Source organism: Microtus oregoni, unplaced genomic scaffold (assembly GCF_018167655.1).
Source record: "Microtus oregoni isolate MIOR12 unplaced genomic scaffold, Mior012 000043F_ref0000047, whole genome shotgun sequence".
In the NCBI taxonomy this organism is placed as follows: Eukaryota; Metazoa; Chordata; class Mammalia; order Rodentia; family Cricetidae; genus Microtus; species Microtus oregoni.
In genome coordinates, this window is record NW_024543210.1 from 21832124 (window position 1) to 21854488 (window position 22365).

A 22365-nucleotide genomic window follows, 5' to 3' on the forward strand; every position below is an offset into this window, starting at 1 on the left:
ATGCCAGGAATCAAATCTCTTTCTAGATGTTATAAGGATTATTTTCAGGGTTAATACTGGGTGAATGTTGCCTTCTGTCAGTATTATTTCACTGAAGTCCTTTACTGAAGGATAGCTTCTAATAAACCCTTTTCTCTCCCCAGAATATTCTGTTTTCAGACATTTAGAGAGATTTGCAATGAAGATCTTGCCACTGATATCTAAGAAAACCACATTGCCACACTGTGATTAAAATGAAAACAAATTTATCTCATTTAGAAATGGAGGGTGGTAGTCGCACAATGGGCAGAAGTACTCATCTCGCAAATCTCTAATAATGGGAACAGTCAGTATTCTGCCTACGCTGCCACGTCAGACACCCTCGTAAATTTGCATGTGAATTTATATTTCTCAAGCAGAAGTCTGAGCTCTTTGTACAGTTCCAGCTGGAGTGCTTCAGTGGTCACATTTGGGTTTTATTCAGTTTGCTGCTTTTAACAATGAGTAAACACATTTGACTCTCCCACTGACCCTGAGTCTGACCTCTTCGGTGCTTCTATGTGACGGGGGCATAACAGTTCTATCCTAATTGCTTCCCACTGAAAGGTGGAGCAAGAAAAAGAGTTGTGGGGAAAAGAAGTTTGTAGAATCACCAAATTGGCACTTTGGGAAAAGCATCTATAGCAAATGTACAGGGCTTCCCTGAGTTCTCAGTAAAAAAAAGAGTGAGATTAATACTTCTCTGCTGGAGAGTGGAAAAGCTCCATCAAGTTTCACGGTGGTTATATTTGTTTATAAAATACGGTTATGAAATCAGAAGCCCAAACTCATCAGATTATACAGATTTCATATGTACAGGGAGTTTAATTCTATATCAATAAAGCTGTAATAATATCTTTTTAGTTCTTCCAGTATGAAAAATATGGAATTTTCATGCCACAGTTTACACTGTGTGTGTCTAGGAAGGGTAGCCAAAGTGTGTTGACATGATTCTAGGGACGCTAAAACAGCTTAAACTCCACACACTCATCTCTGTCTGGTAATCAGGTATCATTTAGGCACATGAAGGTAACTTCATTGACTTATTATTGACTTCTTTCATTGACTATAATTCTCTTAAATAATAATTGTTTCACTATGTGCAATTCTGGGTACAGGATAAGGTGGCAGGTTTCTTTTAAGACACATGATCTTGAGCTTTGGTTCTCCACATATTAGTTTATGACGTGGAAGAGTTAGCTGATCTTAAAAGGAACCTATGTGTCTATTTGTAAAATGTTGTCATTTAACGCCTGTATAAATAACCTTGATTTATATACTAGTTTAATATCTTGGGACAAATTCCCATATATCAAATATTCTCCCTTGATCTCAAGTGTTTTAGCATCGATATCATGCCCTTCTTTATATCTAAATTATATATATGTATATATATACATATCCTTTTTTGTCTTATGCATGATTGCAGTACCTACCTCTTGGGTTTAGAGTATAGCTTGATTCAAAAACTCAGTTAAATATAAGTGCATTTTACTGCTCAGTAGAAATACTATGACTATCTGTTCATGTGCTCATGTGTTCATGTGTCCTTCTTGAATTATCTAAAAAATAGAAAGCTGAGTTTCAGTTTTCATGGTATACCCATTGCCTACAACAGGTCACGTGTAATATGTAGAATAAATATTTGTTAGATAGTGAGTAAATTTGAACTAAAGGGTTGCCTCTATACAAATCCATTCTACTGATGATGGTGGAGGAATACCAACATCCAGATAAACAGGCTTGTATATTTCTGATATTTAAAACAGTGATTCATATTTTTAACTCATTTATAGGATTTGATATAGTTTTTAGTGCTTGATTCCTGTGTAATTGCCATTGTCTTCTTGTGTATCTAATCCCAAAGTCTTCTTAGGCAGCATTGGAATTTGACAAACCCCATTATCTAGGCTGATATTAAGGATTTATGGAAGGCTGTGTAAGAAAGAAATGCATCTCACACAGCAGATTGTAAACATTACTAGTAATTCAATGAAATCTAAATTAAATCTATAATTTGAAGATTATGAATATTTCTTTGTCCTTGCCTTACTACTTTCTTCCCTTCTGACCTCCTCTCTACTCTTGTTAGCCTGCTGTGGTATTGACAGGCATTTTAGAATATTGGAAAGTCTTTATCTCTTTGTGATGAGCTGCAATATGATTATAATTGATAGCATATACCACTATTAATTAATCTCTCTACTTTATAAAATTATAAAGGATATAATACACACATACACAATTATACACACATGAGTATGTAAATTTAAGGGTCTCTCTAGTTATTTAAAGTCTAAAAAGAATATTGTTCTTTATAGAAGAATTCAATATTCTTTTTAGACTTTAAATAACTAGAGAGACCCTTAAATCTTATACAAAATTTAAACATGGAATTCAGCCAACTCTAAGGTAGCCAACAAACAATGACAAAGAAGTCATATGAGATAGTTGGGTTAGTAGTCCTAGATAATCATAGATCCCAGAACTTTTATTTATAATTGAACTATAACTTCTGAGATAATAGGCTCTCCAACCTACACCACACACTAACTTAGATTTAGAGCTACATAGTATTTGATGATTTCTCTAATTGAGAAGAGCATCGTGTGAATTATAATGTTGGCATTATAATAGGAGCAAGCTGCTATTAACATTTTTATGTCATGTGATATATAAAATTGTAAAGTCCCATAAAATGTGATCCTCCCACATCTCCAATCTTTAAAGCACTATTTCTAGGATGTGACTTACTAAGTATAAGCATAATAGGTGGAAATGAAGAAATCTTGGTGCTACCAAGATGGCTCAGTTGGTTCACGGAGCAAATGGATTTGTTGCCAAACTCAACAACTTTAGTTAAAATTTGGGATCCCACACAATAGAAAGGGAAAACCAACAATTGTAAGTTATATGTTTATACACATATAAACACAAAATTATTTTGAAAAAAGAAATAATTTCCCTTATATTTCTAATTAAAAATATCCAGAAGTAATCCTCAAATTTGTATTATTTGTACTATCAAGCTAATTGACTAGAGAATTTAATTTAGAACTAAAAATATAATATGCTTGCTGTGGGACAATGGTTTTACCCTGTAAATATTTGTTTCTTGTACTTGTTTAATAAAATGCTTATTGGTCAGTAGCCAGGCAAGAAGTAGAGGCAGGGTGACCAGGCAGGAAGTATAGGCAGGGCGATGAGAACAGAAGAATTCTGGGAAGAGGAAAGATACAGACAGCAGCCATCACCCAGACACAGAAGAAGCAAGATGAGAATCCCTCGCTGATGAAAGGTACCAAGCCACATGGCTAACACAGACAAGAATTATGCACTATTATAAGTTATAAGAGTTATAAGAAGCCTGAGCTAGTAAGCCAACCAGTTTTATAATTAATGTAGACCTCTGTGAGCTTCTTTGGGCCTGAATGGCTGCAGGACTGGGCAGGAGAGAAACCTCTGTCAACATAAGCTTTTTAATTTACAAAATTCTACTTTCTCTAAATCCCATTGTAGCTTACTAAGAATGAGGGCTAACATAAGCCAGAACCCAGACTGAGCTGTTTATACTATGAAGTTCAATAGGAGTATGTAGCAAAATTACTCTTGTTCTGAACAGCCAATACTAAAAAGCACACCCTGTTCACAAATGAATTGGGTATAAATAATGTCTATAGTTACTGTAATTGCTACCATATTATCTGATATATATCTTCATTATTATAACCAGCTCTGTTGTGTGTGTTATTTAACTCCTGTATAAATAACCTTGAGTTATATACTAGCTTAATGCCTTGGGGCAAATTCCTATGTACCAAATATTCATGTATTCCTCCTCCCTTGATCTAAAATATTTTAGCATCCATATTATGTCCTTCTTTATATCTAAATTTTATATATGCATATATATATATTCTTTTTGTCTTTTTTGTTTTGTTTTTCAAGACAGGGTTTCTTTGTAGCTTTGGTCTTGTGTGTGATTACACTTAATTTTAGCATTAGCAGACATCTGCAGTTTCCACTGAAATGCTTATCATCTACTAAGGGACATTTACAGGGAGGAAAAAGGCTCTAGGCATGATAGAAATAATTGCATTTAACTTGCAAGATGCATGGCTATTTATCTTGTGACTGGGAATTCACTAAGGAGAAAGGGTTGTCTGATAAGACAAAACATAAAGAAAAATATATGAAGCATTCTTTCTCCACTTCCCATCCCTCAAGCAAGACCATCAAGCAGTAAAAAAGACTTCCATGTAATAAAGCTCCTTTTGCCTGCTTAGATATGGCACTAGGAGGTTTAATGGGATCCTAAAAAAAAAGAGGTTTCCAAAGCCCAACAAATGCCACTTAAGATATGGATAAAGGTAAACATCCATGGATCCAGAGAAGTGCTATTTCTAGACTAGGCACCAATTGGAGATTTAGCTTCACAAAAATAATTCCAGGGATTACCTTTACAGAAAAAAATTATAATTTGAAGATTTGAGTTAAGGTCAGAATTTCTAAATAAGCCACAAAATTGAGTGTATTACAACCTCAAAGGCCCAGGTTGTATACAAGCATCTCCAAGGGCAAATCAAACTTAAACTCTCTAGTGTGTTTCCTAATCCATAAAGCAAAAATAAACCCCACATTCAACTTTCAGGGTATTTCAAAGTCAAGCAGTTTGTCTTGTCTGTGAATGTGGAATTAATGGCGAGAATGATCTTGTCTACAATTTGGTGTGGGCATCTCCTACTCCATTTTGCTTCTTTGATGCAAACCCTTCACTGTGGGACTCTTTTTACAACTCTAGGTTTCTGAAGAAAGGGAGAACAAGCAAGATGGAAACTTGCTTCTTTGTCAATTCTCTATCTTTCTGAGTAAACTTCAATGCATAAGATTTTCTCAAACAAACAAACAAAATTATCAAGAACATCAGCGTAGGGATTGGGAGACCAAAGCAGCCACGTAACCTTAGACCTACAGACTGTCGGTCCTGCCCTTGAGATATGCTGGAGTGAGTGTAGCACAGAAATTGTGGGAGTGAATCAACTAAGCTGGGGTCATAGGGACACTAGGAGAATGAACTGACAACAAGGAAGCCTGCATGGGACTGATGTAGGACCTCTGCATGTAAGTCACAGTTATGGAGCCTGGTCTTCTTGTGGGACTCCTAACAGTGGGAGCAGCAGCTGTCTTTGATTCTTTGGCTGGTTTTGGGGACCCTATTCCTCATACTGGGTTGCCTTGCCCAGCCTTAATACAAGGGGGGAGGGGAGATGCTAAATCTTACTGTGACTTGCTATGCCATGTTTTGTTTTATACATGGGAAGCCAGCCATATTCTGAAGAGAAATGGAGGAGGAGTGGATTGGTATAGGGGCAGAGGTGAGGTGTAGGGTGAGGAGCTGGGAGGAGTGGAGAGAGGGGAAACTGCAGTAGGGATGAAAATAAATATTAAAGACATTATACTCAGCTGTGTCCAACAAGGGAGAAACAATACTGAGGTGACGGCTGCAAGTACAGTTATCTTCCTTGGGTGTTTAACTGGGGCTAAAGAACACTGGGGGTAGACCAGCAATCTCAGTCCACAATCTTGAGTTTACAGATAAAATAAAATGGTTTAGTTTTGTTTTTGTTTTTATGGTCAGGGTTGCTGATGGATTTGCTCCATAATCATGTTGTCAGAGAATACAAATATAGCTTAATAAAGGGTATACTGTCACTTCTGCTTAAGAAACACATCTCTGGCAGCACTCCTTTAGAAATTTCCCAAATTGAATGTCAGTCTGAGCCATCAATTATTTTTAATGGGAGAAAATGAACAACCCTGGACCTGGGGCACAAAGAAACATCTCAACGATGGAAACTTACTCAAGGTGGTAAGAGGTGAGTGAAGAGGAAGTGGGTCTTTGTCAAAGCACATAGAAAGATTCCGGAAGTCTACGTTCAGTCACCATCCTTTCTTGCCTTTCCACAACTCTCTGAGTCACATTGAGCTATTGTCCCTGTGGCTGCATCATATTAGGTAGTGTCAGAAGGTACACGGAGGTAGATGGCTAATATCCTATTGATGACATAATGGAGACATTGACAGTAGAAAATAGGCAAAAGGAAATAATACATAATGTATTGTGTCCTATATTGTTTGATGAGAGCTAATGAACTATAAAAATTAAATGAAAAACATGTATTCGAAGTATTTAGTGCCAAGGCATAATTTACAACAAAATTAAAACCTCAGAACCTCACTAATACCAGCTCCATCACATTTACTGCGTGGTTACATGTGCTATACGGCTGTCATATCAGACAATACTAATAGGATTGTTAAGTCTGCAAGATGAAAACAATGGTTTGAGGTTCCTAATATCAGTGATTATTAAACATATCTGCATCGATAATTCTCAATGCCTAGCCCAGTGTGTCACAATTTTTTAATGTGAATCTTGTTACAATGTAAATTTCAACTATCTAGGTATAGACCCTAAAAGTTGGCATTTTAGTGGATACAAAGATCATGATCATCATCAGCTACCACATTTACACATGAGACTGGTGTCTGAGTACTGGCATTTCACTGTCATTTCCATGGGATTTTAACGTGAAACTAAGTAGACAGTAGTTTACCATTTAAATGTACACATAGGTTGTGTGATCCAGTTGCCACCCAAGACTAAGTAAAGGATGTTAAAGTTATTTGACAAAAGAAACTCAAATCTTGTGAATCTTAATTCGGACTTACAAACTTGAGAATATTCTGCAGTGCAAATATTTAGAAAGGATTGGTCTGATTGATTTATTGATATGTTTCCTGCCTGTTTGAGGAATTTACTTATGAGAGCATTTTTTTAAACGTAGCAAAGAATGTTCAAACACATTAATTAAATGAGCTTTCCTCTAGCTGCCTTTTATCTCCGCAGTCTTGAATCCAAGTTCAAACACAGCTTTCCCTCTTGATTGTGTTTGTACTTTTTGATTCCTTTTGTAGGACTTTCCTATCTCTGCTTGCCTCCTGTTGAACTGAAAGGAACACAAACGCTGAACGGATGAGTGAGCAGTGAGATGAGGCTTGTAGTAGTGCAGGCTTCCAATCTCGCAAGGCCCGGCATGTTTGCAAGAAAAGCCAAGGAAAGAAAACCCCCTGGCTAGGAATTAATGAAAACCTAAGGCCTAGGAAATTTCGGTATCTTATCGACGGTTTATTTATAGTCTTCGTTTTTAACTCTTCCATGTCTTGGCATGAGGTATATATGTGCAAAATCTCTCGTCTCACATCATGTCCTCTAAACTACAACAGAATGGCAAGTAATGGAAATAAATTTTAAGGCACTATTATTAATTTAATGATTTTTTTGTCATTGATGGTTTTACTCTGAAGTGAAGACATGGTGGAAACCTGCTACTTGCTCACAGCGGGCAGAAATCACAGATGCTATTCAATATCTTACGATGCTCCCGAGAGCATACCACTGCACCAGCTATAATGCATGGCAGAATCACTTAGCCCAGAATGTGAATAGTACCAAGGTTCAGAAACATTACTACTGAACCTGCTCCAGGCATGGATTTCTGTTTCAGGGAATGTTTTATTTATTCATCACCAAGACAGTGAAGTTATCAATAAAATAAGAACTCAGAAATAGCACAATGGACAGGATGTTTGAGGTGGTGCTGTATGAGGATCAGGTAGGAATCTTGAGTCTGTCCTCGTGCTATTGAGACACTGGGCAAGTTGTTTAGCCTCTCAGAATTTTCCATGCTTTAGATGAATGCCTTTCCAAAGGTCTACATGCTAAAGACTTGGTTTCCTGGATGGCATCATTAGAAGCAGCTGTATACTTATTTATCATCAGTGTGTCTTTTTGGGAGGGTCTTAGACCAATGTGTATCTTCTCTGTTTTCGGAAAAATGAGGTGAAATTTCTTCCACTATGTGTACGTTCACCAGAGACTCAGAAACAAATGAGTCTGCTCAATCTTGGACTGAAAATCCCAGAATTGTGAACCAAAGCAAATTTTCCTCTCTTACAAGTTGGTAAAGTTAACTGCTTCAGATGTTGAATACCAACCTCCTGATGCATAAGCTTAAGCACGCTTTTTTTCTTTGTGTTAGTTCACTGTTTTTCTCTGTGTTAGTTAATTGTCTCAGGTATTTCAGGAAATTCAAAGAAAACTGACTAGGAAAACGATGATAAGAATTTCAGTCAAGAGTACCTCAATTGACTTGATATACAATATCAAAGGGAAAAATCTATGAGGTCTAGTTCTTCTTAACAAGCTCTTGGGTGGGAAAATAGGGGTCCTATGCATTTGGAACTCCTTATCATTCTTCCTTTCTCAAAGGGCTGGCTTTCACCTGACAAGTTCGTAGGGTACCATGACCAGGACCCTGAAAGTCCTGGTGGTACAATGGCCACCCACTCGCAGTGACGAGTGAATCGTGAACAATCCTATTCAGCTGAGCCTCACAGGGGGCCCAGAGCCAGGGTTAAAATTAATTCCCCACATTCTACTCACCTTTCACCTCCCCTCCCTTGTCCTTACCAAGGCATTGTGTAGAGAGAGCAATCAGAGGCTTTATATGGCGTATTTGTCAGTGCCTGGATGATAGCTCCGAGCTGATTCTCTTTTTATTTCCCTCTCCTCTTCCTTAGCCTTTCTCTTTTCAGGTTCAAAGGAAGAAGTCATTTTTGAGTTCAATCCCCCAGAATCAAGTGATAGAAGATCCCAATTGCTATAGAACTATTTCCATCTTGGCTACTCACTGATTCACAAAGAACCAAGGCTGCATGTTCTGGCCCCAACTGGGCTCTCAATATTTCACAGTAGGATGTTTCCGCAAGGCCAAGCAAACGCCTATAAATGGCTGTGGAAAGATTCAGGAGATGACCCATTCATCCTGATTTTCAGTTGGTCCCTTTGGATGTGCTGAGCAAGAGTGACTCACGAGAGTGTGCCCTTGGAATGAAGCAACTGCAGTGACTAATTGGGAGGAGCTACTCTATATGAAAGAACTGCCCCCTTAAAGTACACATTACTCTCAATGGCCCATGAGAGCACTCTGCTGTCATGGGGAGGACAACTTGGGCTCACTGTGTTAATACTTGTTTTCTTCCTTAAATGTAAATGTTCTCCCCCACTTTTCTTGACAACTACCTTTGTGTGGCTACTAAAACTGATCTTTATGGTGAGATGCTCCTGAACTTTCTTGATAGTTGCTAGTCATTTGCTATTGTCAATATAACATAATGATTTGGGGAAAAGGAGGACATGTCAATTTATTATTTTTTTTTGGAGAAATTATGTCAAGATTAGATAGATTGGTGCTGTGCTCCTTTCTTGGAAACAGAGACCATTGTGGTTCCAAGTTCAAAATAAACTAAACTTTTTAATATTGTGGTAATGATTCCTTACGTTTAGTTAAATGCATTCTTTCAATCTCATAAGACGGAAATTAAGATAATCAAGGTCCATGAGACTGTTAGGAAGTCTTATAAGACTTTTGAAATATAATATGGCTGTAAAGAAATAAATTGATCTAGGGCAATTCACATTTATGGTTATGCACTGTTAAAATCATCTCATCATCACTTTGGGGTCAAGATTAAAAAAAATACAGGATCTAATTGGGAAGAGGGTAACCTTGTCTTCATTTTGTTCTTCAGTTACTATGTAATCATAGGCTGGCAACAGAACCTGCCAGAGTGTATTATTTTGATTTGAACTGGAGAATAGAAATATCTAGTTTCCCCAACTCATAGGCTAGCAAATAGTCAAAATGAATCATGTGTAAAGTGTGCATGTCTAGTAATGTAGCTATCATTTATTATCTGCTTACATTATCATCTAGCTTTCGTTGAGATTTCACATGTGTTCTTCTAACTGAACCTGCCAATGACTCTGAAAGTATCGTTACATCTATACATCAGGATTGCAAACCAGATGGGTGGTGAGTCTCAGTGCCTCATGGAAAGTCTGGAACTAGATAACCAGCAAAATAAATACAAGGGGAAATAAATGAGCAGTTCTGAAGAAGGAATCTGATGCATTCCCAACACTAAAGTAATCATCAGAGGAGAAAAATCAGAACTGTTAGAAATTCTTACCCTTATTTCATGGTTCACTGTTATTTTTATCTTGAATTATATGTGGGGAAAGGCACCAAATATTTTAATACTTAGGGCATTTCAAGGTCTTAATCCAGTTGCCTGAGACATACAACTGATAAAAAAGAAAAAGTTCTCAACTCATCAGGTGTCTCTAAGGCACATACTGCTAACTGCAAGGCTATACCCTGACAACAATAATAGCATTTATTACAGCTGCATGAGAGTTACCAGTGATGCTAACAGTCGTCAGGGCAAGTTCTGCCATTAAAGACAGGTTTATCCTGCTCTGAAAGCCTGTGGGAGGCAACCCATAATTTAGAACTAACGACACAAAGGGAGAGGTGTGCACCAAGGGTCACCGGTGTTCTTAGGTATCTGTGACTTTAAAATGACCACCCCAGTGCTTTCTCATTGCTGGCCACACATGTGAGGAGTCTCCATTGACTCTGAGCAAGGAGTTAACATCAACTGAGGAATCTTTGAAGTTCTTCCCAGAGACACAACGAACCTCACAGCAGCAATTTTAGTGTCAATGGTAATATGCATAGAGAAAGGAAGATGGATTTTCTTTTTTCTATGAGCAAATAAATGAACAGCTTTTAAGGTCTCTGGTATTTCACTTCCTCTTCCCTCCTCTTTTGACTATCACATACCCCAGGGTTTAAGCAAGAAACATTTGAAAATAAAGTCTATTCGTGTCCAGGGAATGTGGGTGTTGACAAAAAGTTGCAGCAACTCCTAGCACCTCTGGCTCTTTCAGATGATCAAAGATAACTTCCCAGTGGTTAATTTTTGTGACAATCTAAAAAAATCCTACCAGAACTCCATCACTGGCTGAGCTGGCTGTTGGGGAAAATCCAGGATGACAGATATAGGAGTAGATAGGGTAATTGATTAATTAGTGTGTTTATTGCTTCGGTGCCTTGGGACAATTGCTTCCATAACTCTTAAACCAGGAATGAGGAGAATCTGAATATTAAAGAAGATCCAAGCAGCACACACTATTGATCGGCTTTTAAAATGTAACACTGATTTAAAGCATGAAACCTCAATCGTTGCCTTTAAGCTACTGAGAAAACTATCTTGGGCCGAAAGTATACAAGTTTATGGTGAATATTTCTTTCAGGCCTGATAATTTTTAACTAAAATGCCCAGAGTCCTGAAAATGTAATTTAAGCTTCATTATCAGTGTGCTCATCTTGGTGTTGAAGAAGCAAGAGAAAACAGACAAAAATGGGGGAAGTCAGAGCATCATACAGTGAGTTAGACATGCATCTTGTTCACATTAGTGAAAAGGGCCATCTCCTAAGCTATTTTCTGTCATCTGTCCATTAGGTTGCAACACAATTATGGAGGGAAAGCTTCTCACTGGGTATTCTCCCTTCTCTTTTTAGGATTTTCATGGCCAGGGCTCAGGACTCTTGGTAGGAGACTGGAACGATGAGAGAGGAAGCTAAGGGACTATTTGAATGAGTTTCTCTAAAGAAGCAACCTTCTCTCTCCCTGCCCTTGGTTTGCCATCTGGTTCTGGGATTTTGCTGCTGCACACACCAGGGCTGTGAAATTCAAATGCATGATTAGCCCCTCTGTCTCCCATGCCAGCGTGCTTCCTAGGAAAATCACTGCTAGGACCAGACTCTAAAGAGCAACACAGGCTTAGTGTGAGCAAGAGAAAATCACTTGGCAAATTCAAATAAATAAAAATCTCTACTCTTGATTCTTCTCATTGCTCCCCTGAGTTAATGCTCATGAATTCAAGTTTAATAAACTTGCTGCTCTATTCTCTCTGCCACCTCTTGCCATCTGTCCCTGCAATCACACCTAACAATATAGCACCACATAGACCGGATATCTCATCCATTATCTTATGATTATCAACAATCCCCCAAAACAAGGGTGATGTCCCTTTCTTCCACTAGAAACCTTATAATATTTACCTTCAATATGAACCAGTCAGGCAGCATTGCTTTATCAAATCATTTGCAAATCAAAATGTTCAGTGCATAGTCAGTAAGTCTCCAGAAGCCACTTACACTGTTCTAATCTTAAAAAAAAACAAACAAACTTTCTTTCTCAGACAAAAGGCATTGACATATTCTTTGCCTATAAACTGGCATCAGTCATGAGAAAAGATGTCATGGCTGTCATAGTATCAGAGGTGATTTGGGGAGGCCAAACGAGAAGATGTTACCTGTAGGATAATGTTCATTCACTGGCCAGTTGTCCACCTGAAGTGTGGCATTGCCGCCATTTCTGGTAAAGCGCACCACGTGGTATTTGCCGTCATTGACAGGGGTCCTCTCTTCTTTGATGGAGATGTCCACGGTGCCGATATTGAAGACAACTCCAATTTTCCCTTGTTCCTGTAATAAAGAAATACAAAGGGCATGATTGTCACTGACTGCAGGGTTTACTCCCTTTAAAGTTGATCCTCCAAATAGCAATAAACTTGTAGGTTGCCGGAGGGAGCTGTCAGTATGAAGCTAATAATAGTATCCTATATTTCTCCATGGGCTTTCATCCTGAACATAAAAAAAAAATAGTATAAAGCCACCCAAATTGTTCTCACTGCCTGAGCAGTACAAGTTACAGCATTCAATGACCGTCGGTGAATACTGATGTTAGTGTGACAGAAATCTCGAGAGTGAAGCCCTCTACGGTGAACATCATTTCTGAGAGAGGGATTGGGTCTGTCTTTTAAAAGAAGTTAGTAGAATTATTTCACAATTAAGATTCAGGATTAAAGAGAAACTATGAGCCTGCCTTCCCATTTTGGAATATTCAAGGTAAAGGGGAGGGGTACCAAAATCTTAGAATCCAATGTCTGAGAAATTGATATCATAGACCAGGTCCTTGATGCTTTTTGGGGCTCCAACTCACACTCAAAAGGTATTTTTCACAATGGGCAATGAAATTGTGCAGGAGTTTTCAGAACTGGTGACTATCAATCTTCCCAGATTTCTAGCCCTATTGTTCAGTTAATCTAGAGATAAAATATATTCTGGAGCTTTCGCTACACAGCAGAAGGTACCATTGGTAGTTCAAACTGACTTTGGAGGCAGAGAAATTGCAATGGATTCTAGAAGACAGACATTGTGGCAATGAATAGAAAGATGATGGAGATGATGGGGATGGAGATGAGATCATCCACCTCCAGAAAAAATGCCCGGAAATGCTGAACTATACGTCACAATGCTATTATAACTCTTTTTCTTACAGCCTAATAATTGGTTATGACTAAGAGTTGGAATTGGTATTCACAATGAAACAAAATGAAAGTGGCCTTCCTGGTCAGATACAATCAACTTCTTTCAACCTCCTGGAAGAACAAGTCTGCTCGGGAGAGTATCAGCATGGACAAAGTAAAAGAGAAGGGTGAATATTTTTTCTCCGTCTTTCTAGTTGTCTGGCTTATTGGAACTAGGCTGGGCGCTTGGTAGTAATAAAATTTAGTTGTCATTCTGATATTTACAAATCTGAGTCACAGGATTTCTTCATCAGCTTTTTTTATTCACTATTCTTTTGTTCGAGGAGTGGAAGGGGGGAGAAATGAAAAATAGTATAGTTAAAGAACAGAATTCACACTACTTAAGTTCTAGGAAATTTTTATAGATGCTCAGATTTAATATTCCTTCATTCACTCTTTAATTCATTCACTCAATACATAAATGTATTCTTAAGCACTTAGTATACCTATACATTAAGATTTCTTGCAGAATGGATACTGGTTTCCATATATTTTGGTGCAATTAATGTAGTTTCCAATGAGGCATGCTTTCTTCAACTTACCATTTATTTATTTTTTTGTCCCTTCCTATGAAGATACATCTCACACCTGATTAAGTAAATGACCAGCACCCAAGGGTCTTGGTTTTAGAAGGGGGTAATATAGATGGACTGATGAATATGTTGTCAGGACTCAGAAGAGCAGACCTGGGGTAGACATTATTGCTTCTTTTGTGCCCACAGAGTTTGTTGCACGACGAAAACAATTTCCTGCATTTCTAAGTCTGTAAACCTTGAGAAAAGTGTTCCAGTGCCTTCCCACATGGCGACTAAACAGACTCATTTCTGTTGATTGGTATCAGTGTGATCTGGGATTTGCTTTGATTTGTTTCATCTCTCTATTTAAAGAACGTACCTAGCCCTGGGAATTATTGATGTAATGGTCACTATGATAGTGTCTTTCTTACAGTGTTCATGGTCATAATGAATCATATTATGTTAGAATTCAACTTTTTTTCTCTGATCCTCAGGGAATCTGGCAAGAAAATAACGCATTTGTTCTGTCTTGGAGAGGTGGCGTTCATTATTCATTTCTTTAATGATGTGGGAAAGAACGGGTAGGTGGGTGTTCATGCCCTCATAGGGAAACAAGCAAGGGTATAAAAGCCTGAATCAGCACATATTTACAGGATGGCAGAACTGGAGGAGTTAAAAAGCCATAACTTCAGAAGCCATTGCTCCTCTGCCCACCCTCCATGCGTGGGCTGTTTATTGAGTTGCGGATCTTCCTTTGAGAAACTACTACATCAATCCCGTATGCATGGAAAAGCCTGCTAGTGATTCAGCTCAGCTGTGAGTCACTAATTAATCATGGCTTGAGAACAGTGTTAGCGTTCTAAAGGGAATGGAGACCTCAGCGCTCGGCAGCTTTCAATGACAGTGGGGGCAAAGGGCAGTTCTGGCTCATGGAGTTCGTTGATGGGCAAGATATATTCTTGGGCAGATTTTCTGCAAGATCTATAATAGATTCAGGACAAGAAAAGATTTGATCTCTGCCAGAATAAATATTTGGTCCTTATCTTAGGTGCCACACATTTGCCATTAGAGTCGGGACATTCAAAGGATCCTAGTCCTGTCAGCACATTGTCAAATGCAGTGTAGACCCTATCCGCAGACTGTTTCTCTTTGCTTCTCACAGTGGTAAATGTGACTGTGCTAGACCTCAGATGCAGTCGCTTTATTCGCAGTAATAAAACTTCATTATCATCATTTCCTTGTCATTTGTCATGGGACCACAGTGGCATTATAATCCATGGCTAACTGCTTCGTTGCAGTTCATTAGAAGTCACGGAAGCCTTGTGGCAAATACCCATATAGTTGCCCAGGCTTGAATCGATCATAGCAGATGCCATGAAAATAAACTCCTGTGGTTCACGTGTCTACAGGAGGAAAGACGTGAAGGAAAAACACATTAGCTTCACGTCATCTCCCCTATCCCCACACCAAGAGCTTGTGGCAACTTACTTAACTATTCTGAAGCCATTATTTTACCACTTTCCCATTCTTCAAAGGACTATTATAATGAAATAATATGGTTCATGTGATGAACACTGCAGTAGTTGGCTTTCTCTTTTACTAATATGTGTGTGTGTGCATATGTGTGTTTGCAGGTTTGTATACACAGTGTAGAAGCTGGAAGACAGCCTCAGCTATTCTCTCTGACACAGAGCCTCTCAGTGGCTTGAAGCTTACCCATTGGGCTAGACTGGCTAGACAGTGTCCTTCAGAGATCTTACTCCCACACACTGTGGTACAGATACATACCATTATGCCTGTTGTTACTTTTTTAAATGTGGGTGCTAGTGATTAAGGCAAATGCTCTACAAACTGAGCCATTCTATCATTCCTACATAATTGTATTTTCTAAGTTAAATATATATATATACATACATACATACATATATATATATACATACACACACACACACACACACATATATATATATATATATATATATATATATATGAGATAGATGAAAATGGGGAGACTGTGTGGACATTTTCCCATAAAAAATGACCTGTCATTATTAGTGAATTTAATTAGTTCAGTAGGATGATCATGCATGGGTTTTTAGCACAGTACAATAAAATACCACCTCTAATTTATTAAAAATAATAAAACTGCATGACCTTTGCAGTTTACTTATAAAAGGGCATGTGATGAGAGGGAGGGGCAAATGGCTGTCCCCGAAGCCTGTTATGTGGATTACGTGTGAAGCATCTGCCACACGGCTATGCATACTTCCAGGTTGCAATATGTCACTCCTTTCTCTTCTCATTAGTGTAATTGGAAGTAGTAGTGTGCGCTAAGGCCTGCTTGGTTTGGCAGGCATTGCCATCAAGATCTATTGTGAAAATAAATACAAATTTTTGCAAACGGAACTTTTTTTCAGGGTTGATTTCCTGTCACAGTTTTGGAGTTGCTTTCTTGCCACATTTTTGGCACCTTTTATAAGCCTTTTGAACACAAGAAAATGTAGTTGCAGAAGCAACGTGGCTCTAAGTTTTAATAACTTCATACCCTTTACCACCAAGCTGGTACCAAGGCAATCGCCTCAATCTATGTTCTTTCTTGATATTAAAAACAAAGACAAGTGGCAAATCAGAAGACATTACCAATCATTTTCAAGTGCATTCAAGAGGAAACCTGAATGGTACAGAAACATCTGCTTTCCACAGTGAGTAAGTCATTACTTATCAATAATGACTATTTATGAGCCCACCTGGTCCTTCAAAGGAGCCTAGATTCAGCTACCTGATCCTCCTCAATCAGCCACATTATGATTAATATGGCCTACATAACCCCAGGGATGCTATAAGCTCTAGGGTGAGGACTTAGGAGCAGAAATATACAGGGACAAAAGACAATTTTCAGGAATGAAGGAGGAGCTCCCCGATGGCCATCTCTTCATTTCTTCCTCAATGCCTCTGGGGAAGGCAACATGAACCATCCCCTATTTCAGAACATTGCAGCTGACAGAAACAAAACAGCGCTTCCCAAACATATGCCCAGGAGATGTTCACTGGAAACAGCTCTCCATGGTGCCACAGTTCGACTTCTCACAAAATTGTCTGTTCAGTAATAAACAATAACACGATAAAGCCACGTGTAAATGATGCTTCCGTGCCTATGCACAACAAGACCTGGCAATATTCCAGTCCACTTTCTACTAAAAAAAATAGTTAATGGTACTATTCACTCCATTCTTCTAGTTCTCCTAATTAGAGGCTCATAGTAAGAGCAACCTTTTGCATTCCTTTGTGATGGACAGGCCCAGGAGTCCAGGGTCAATAATTGTCATTGTTCAGTCACATATATAATTTCTGGTATGAGACTTGCCAGTGCCCTCCCAGTGCTGTGAATCACTTCCCCCAGAAAATTCTTAGTAGTGGTTGCGTTGTCATTTTGGGTCGCTGAGTGAGGGTGGTAGCAAATTAACTTACAGTGGACACAGCTGAGGAACATTGCTTGTGTGCTTTGAGTATAGAGTGTTCTAATACACCACTGCTGCATGACAGTCACATCCTGCATACTTGGTATATATATTTAAATAGGATTGTCTCATAATTTCTCATAATTACCTATTATTGAATATATGTGACAAGAAGAGTGTTTAAGGCCAAACTCTAAGTAGGTCTGACTTGAACTTAGGGGTTCTCCACTGAGGCACATTCCTATCCCATGTATTACATGTTACAGTCCAGTGTTAGCCATGCCTCTTCATGACAGCACAGTGCTCTGAGGGGGATGAATCTGGGTGATATAGTCAATGCACAAGCATCACACGGTGGGCTTACACTGTCTAATACAGGATTGATGTTCACTAAGTGACACATGTCACAGAACCACATTTCTACACATTATCTCTGTTGACTAAAATGCCACTCTATAATGTGTGACCATATTTATATCAAAAGTTATTCTCTCTGTGTAAGCATACACTTCATGTCCACTTCAGTCCCAGCCATGTCATCTAACTTTGGTATTCAAGGAACTTAGTATTTAAGGTTCTTTGAATATAAAATTTTTAGCAGAGCTCAGTACATGATTATTAGATGAGAGATGAATTGAACTGTGTGCTTGTGAATTTTAAAAAAGAGCATCTTTGCCACTGGAGTCTAAACAGAATTTTTATAGTATTAGCAAAAATAGATCATTATAAATATGCTCTGATTTCATAAAATAAAAGCAAAACCTATATTTTCATTTTGCTTTCTAAATGCAATGTGCAAACACATAAGATTATATTTATGAACTTATCTTGTTCATAGATAATTTCAGTTGAGGGAGCATTTCTTAACTTTCTTAGAAATAAAATATTCTGCAGTCAGTAGAACACAGTTTGAACATTTGGGGGCCTGTCATTAGTCTTTCTAGGAAGATCATTACCTTGATTTTTAAATGAGATGACCACCTTTTTCCAAGGCATAAGACAATTAACAGTTGATAAGGACTAAAGATGTATTTTCTCTGTGTGGAGCTACACACTATTAAACAATTGGCAGAATGGAAGAAACAGGACATCTTCAAGAAATCTCACTGAGAGGAGCAGCCCGGAGCCATTCAACTCACAAGATTCCAGCCATGATAATGTGGACTTCCATTGCCATCTGCTGACAATGCCCTCTACCCATTCACCTGAGAAGCTGGAATTCGGCCATAACAGAAGGTCAGGGAAGAAGAAAATATGTATTCTGGATTCTAAAACAAGTTGTGAATTAATTTTTTTTAAAAAAAGAGACCATTGAAACTCCACCTTATTTCAACCATGTACTGTTGAGCAAATCTCTCAACTCTCTGATTTTCAAGCTACCTTTATAAAAGTGAGAAGTGTATTACATAAACACTGTAACATCAGATGCAGTCTGACTGAGATGAACAAAAACATGGGAAATCTAAAACAGGATCTACAAAGAATGACAGAATGATGATGTTAACGGTGGGGAATAGGGGGTAACGAATAACGGTGTCTTTGAGGATAACTGGGTGAAAACCAGTCTTAGCAGTAACACGTGAACTGGAGGCATGCACGAGCCATTCACTGTGGATACTGCTCTACGTGGAAAGACTATATCTCATTGGAAATTAACCCCAGAATCTTTACCAGCTGTCCTGAGAAAATTCATGCTAAATGGTAGAGAAACTAATTCTGTTTTTCTAGATCTGTGCAAGTTGCAATGACCTCTACACCCATCCCACAAAGTTACAATGACCTCTCCTCCCGACTAGAGAGGTACTTTCCCTAGTGTTCCGCTGATGTCTGCTTACAGGAGGTCAATCAATTAAAGCGGATTAGGTGTACAATCTGAAACGCTAACAGAGGGCCAAGGGAGATAAGACTGATAAATAGCTCAAGACAGCTCCATCTCCAACATTAAGCAAATTTTAAAGAGGATGACAGTTTAGGACAGAAGGAACTCTGACCTGAAGAGAAAAGAATCAAGAAAGGACACAGCAACCAGTCCAAATTAAAAAAAAATGCAAACCACAACCACAGCTTTGCTCGTCACCAGTAACAAATGGCACCCTGAGTCACTGGGTCCTTCAAATCACCCTGAATGTCTGCGTCTCAGTCACTGGCTCATTCGGTGAAGTTTAAATATAAGCTAAAATAAGATGTTCATTTCTGGAGGAGAACCTGTGTTTTGCCAAGATCTGTGGCAATCTCCTGGCACTAAGCAGGTGACAGGTGAAAAGACAGTGCTCCAAGAAACCCAACAAAGAATAACATCTCCTAAAAATGCTTTATGGCACCTCTGCCCTAAATCTCTGATAGATTATCAAGGACCACCAATGACTTCAGTAGAAACCTCAAACTCTGTTCTCATAGTAACAGAATTACAAGTATCAAAATTAAAATGCACATTTCAAATCATCTAGAATTCTCCTAGAGTACCTTGTGTAATATCTACATGTCAACATAGGACAGTCTCAGAACCAAAAATCAGCACCACCTATGGAAACATTAGAATTTTAAGTAATGGGCCTAATGAAGACCTTCTGAAGCAGAAACTTTGGACTGGGACTTGGTGATGTCTGAGAAAGCTAATGCAGCAATATAGATGTTTGTTTAAGTTTGGAAACTGCTTCCTTATGTTTGTGTCTCAATTCTGCGCGGGCTCTATGGGATTTGTGCTGATTCTTCTCCCTGATCTCTCTAACCCTCTTACCCACTAACTCACTGCTGTGACCACCTAGAAAAATTTCTCAGTACTTTTCGACTGGCATAATAATATCAGCTGTCTCCCAAGTCCTGCCAACTCATGACTTTTTACTTCTAAGTGGGTACTTTCAGTCATTTTCTACAAAGATGCATGCATCTTCCTTGGAAGTAGGTATTCTGGGCCAAGTGAGGATGAATATAAGGTTTCTTATATAAGAAACTCAGCAAACAGTAACCCTTGAGCCTTGCTCTGTGGCAGTAGAGAAACCTTTAGTGACTCTCCAAAGGGCTTTACTATTTATGTCTTATATATTTATTATATCACTTAGAAGTGATAGTTGTTATGGCCTCAGGGTGAACGGACCTTAATGAATATAAACACAATCCAAGCATACTTTCTCTAGTAGGTAAGACACTCTCAGCCACTCCCACAGAGAAATCCGCACTAAATACTCTAGAGAACTTTCTGGCCGAGGAAATAAAAATCCTGGTAGATACATTCAAAATAGAGATTCAGTACGATAAGCCAAAGGATATAAAGTGTAGGTTGTAGCAATTTTTAAATGATTTGTTTGAGGGCAAAATATACAAATTTAGAGGAAACACATAAACCTGGACCAAGGATCAACAGGCTCAGCTGTGAATCTAATTGCTTTTATTTTTTTGTTGTTTCATTAATAAAGTTCTGTTGGGATGTGGCTATACTCATCAACGTCCCCTTTTTGCTGTATTGTTCCTGGATGCCTTTGTACCAGTAGAACTGACAGGTTTTTTTTTTTTTTAATTCACTCTCCAATCCTCTACAGAGATAGCTTCCTGACCTTTATTCTTACTTTGGCCAGTAGCTTATGCTTAAGTATCCAATGAACTCAAACAAGCGTGGAAGGTCAAATGGGGAAGATGTACCCTACCCACTCATTTATATATTGCAGATACTCCAGACTGCCCATCGTTCTGGACTGACCCACTTCATTCCTTTTCCTTATTTACTTTACATTGAGACAACTGTAGAACATGCTGGGAATGTGACACCCAGAAGTAAGAAGCTACTGGCTAGAGCAACAAAGGCTCTGTTACAGACCTTCCACATTTCCGGCCTCTTCCATTTCCCCTGGAAAATAAACCCAGGTGCTTGCAGCGTACAGAGATGGGAATCCATCCAACACAGGCAGCTTAACCTGGGCCTTAAGGGACAGGTTCCCAATGAATCGTAGGCTTTCCTTATCAACTGATGCCTATCATAAGGCATAAACCCCCTTCGTGGAACTTGGCATGTGTTGGGGGAATTTCTGTCTCACTGTGATCAAGCATGTTGATAATCGGTGCATTACAAATCCCCTTCATAACTATTATCTGGCAGATAGAGTACAATTCTAATAAGGGGAGACAAGATATCTAAAGAATCCAGCAATTAAGCATGAAACTAATCTGTCTCGGATCCCACTGAGGGTGGTCTAGACACTGAAAGCAATTCAACTTAACACTGAAGGCGGTCAGCTGTGGATGCAGAGAAATAAATCAGAGGTTTCTGGCGAAAGATGAGAGTAGCTGGCAATAACCTGGTAATGGAAGAGATAAGGCAAAGTTGTAAGTTATTAAAATTGCAATGATATGACATTACTTCCAGAAACTATATCTAGTTCTACAAGAGTGACTCGTGTATGTGTTCAAGGCCTGAGACTGTAGAAGACAGCACGCATCAGTCAGATGTTGGAATTTCACTTCATTGTATTAGATAAAACGAGAGAGGAGAAGAGCATTGTGGCACAATGAATATCTCAGCCTCGGGGCCCCCAGTGCATCTGCAGGACACGTGACAAATGGTGAATAATGGAGCACGTTCAGTCTACCTGCAAGGGGAATCTGCTGTGCCATCATCTTGGAATGAACACAGTAAAATAAGGGCTCATTTTTCCTTTCCTTGTTATTGTAAACAAAATGGCCAGGAGACACTCATATATCAGTACTGCTTGTCTGCACACAGAGACTGTGGGGTATGCATCCTGCAGATAGTGTTACAACTGAGTATTTCATCCAGGTGATATTTTATGGTCATCCCATTTGTCAAACATCATGACTATACTATTCCCTCTTGGGCTAGATGAGCATTTCTAATTCAAAAGGTTGATTATGAATTACTCCCAATCACCCTTTAAAAAGACAGAGAGAGAGAGAAAAGAAAAGGATGAAATTTAAACATCTGAAGAACATCAGGGGGAGACAGAACAACTGACCTCTGAGACAGCATCAAAGACTCTGCACGTGAGAGTGCTGTGAACCCCAGACACAAGCATTAAAG

The 22365-nt window shown here is 38.7% G+C and overlaps 1 protein-coding gene across 1 annotated transcript in view; it reads right to left on the minus strand.

Annotated features, from left to right (window-relative positions):
* The window catches only part of LOC121434301 (neurexin-3-beta-like), a 291587-nt gene that overhangs the window by 170419 nt on the left and 98803 nt on the right, over window positions 1–22365 (minus strand). The window contains exon 3 of the mRNA XM_041633108.1: window positions 12308–12479. Coding sequence (XP_041489042.1) covers window positions 12308–12479 — 172 coding nt within the window. The remainder of the gene's footprint in view (window positions 1–12307; window positions 12480–22365) is intronic.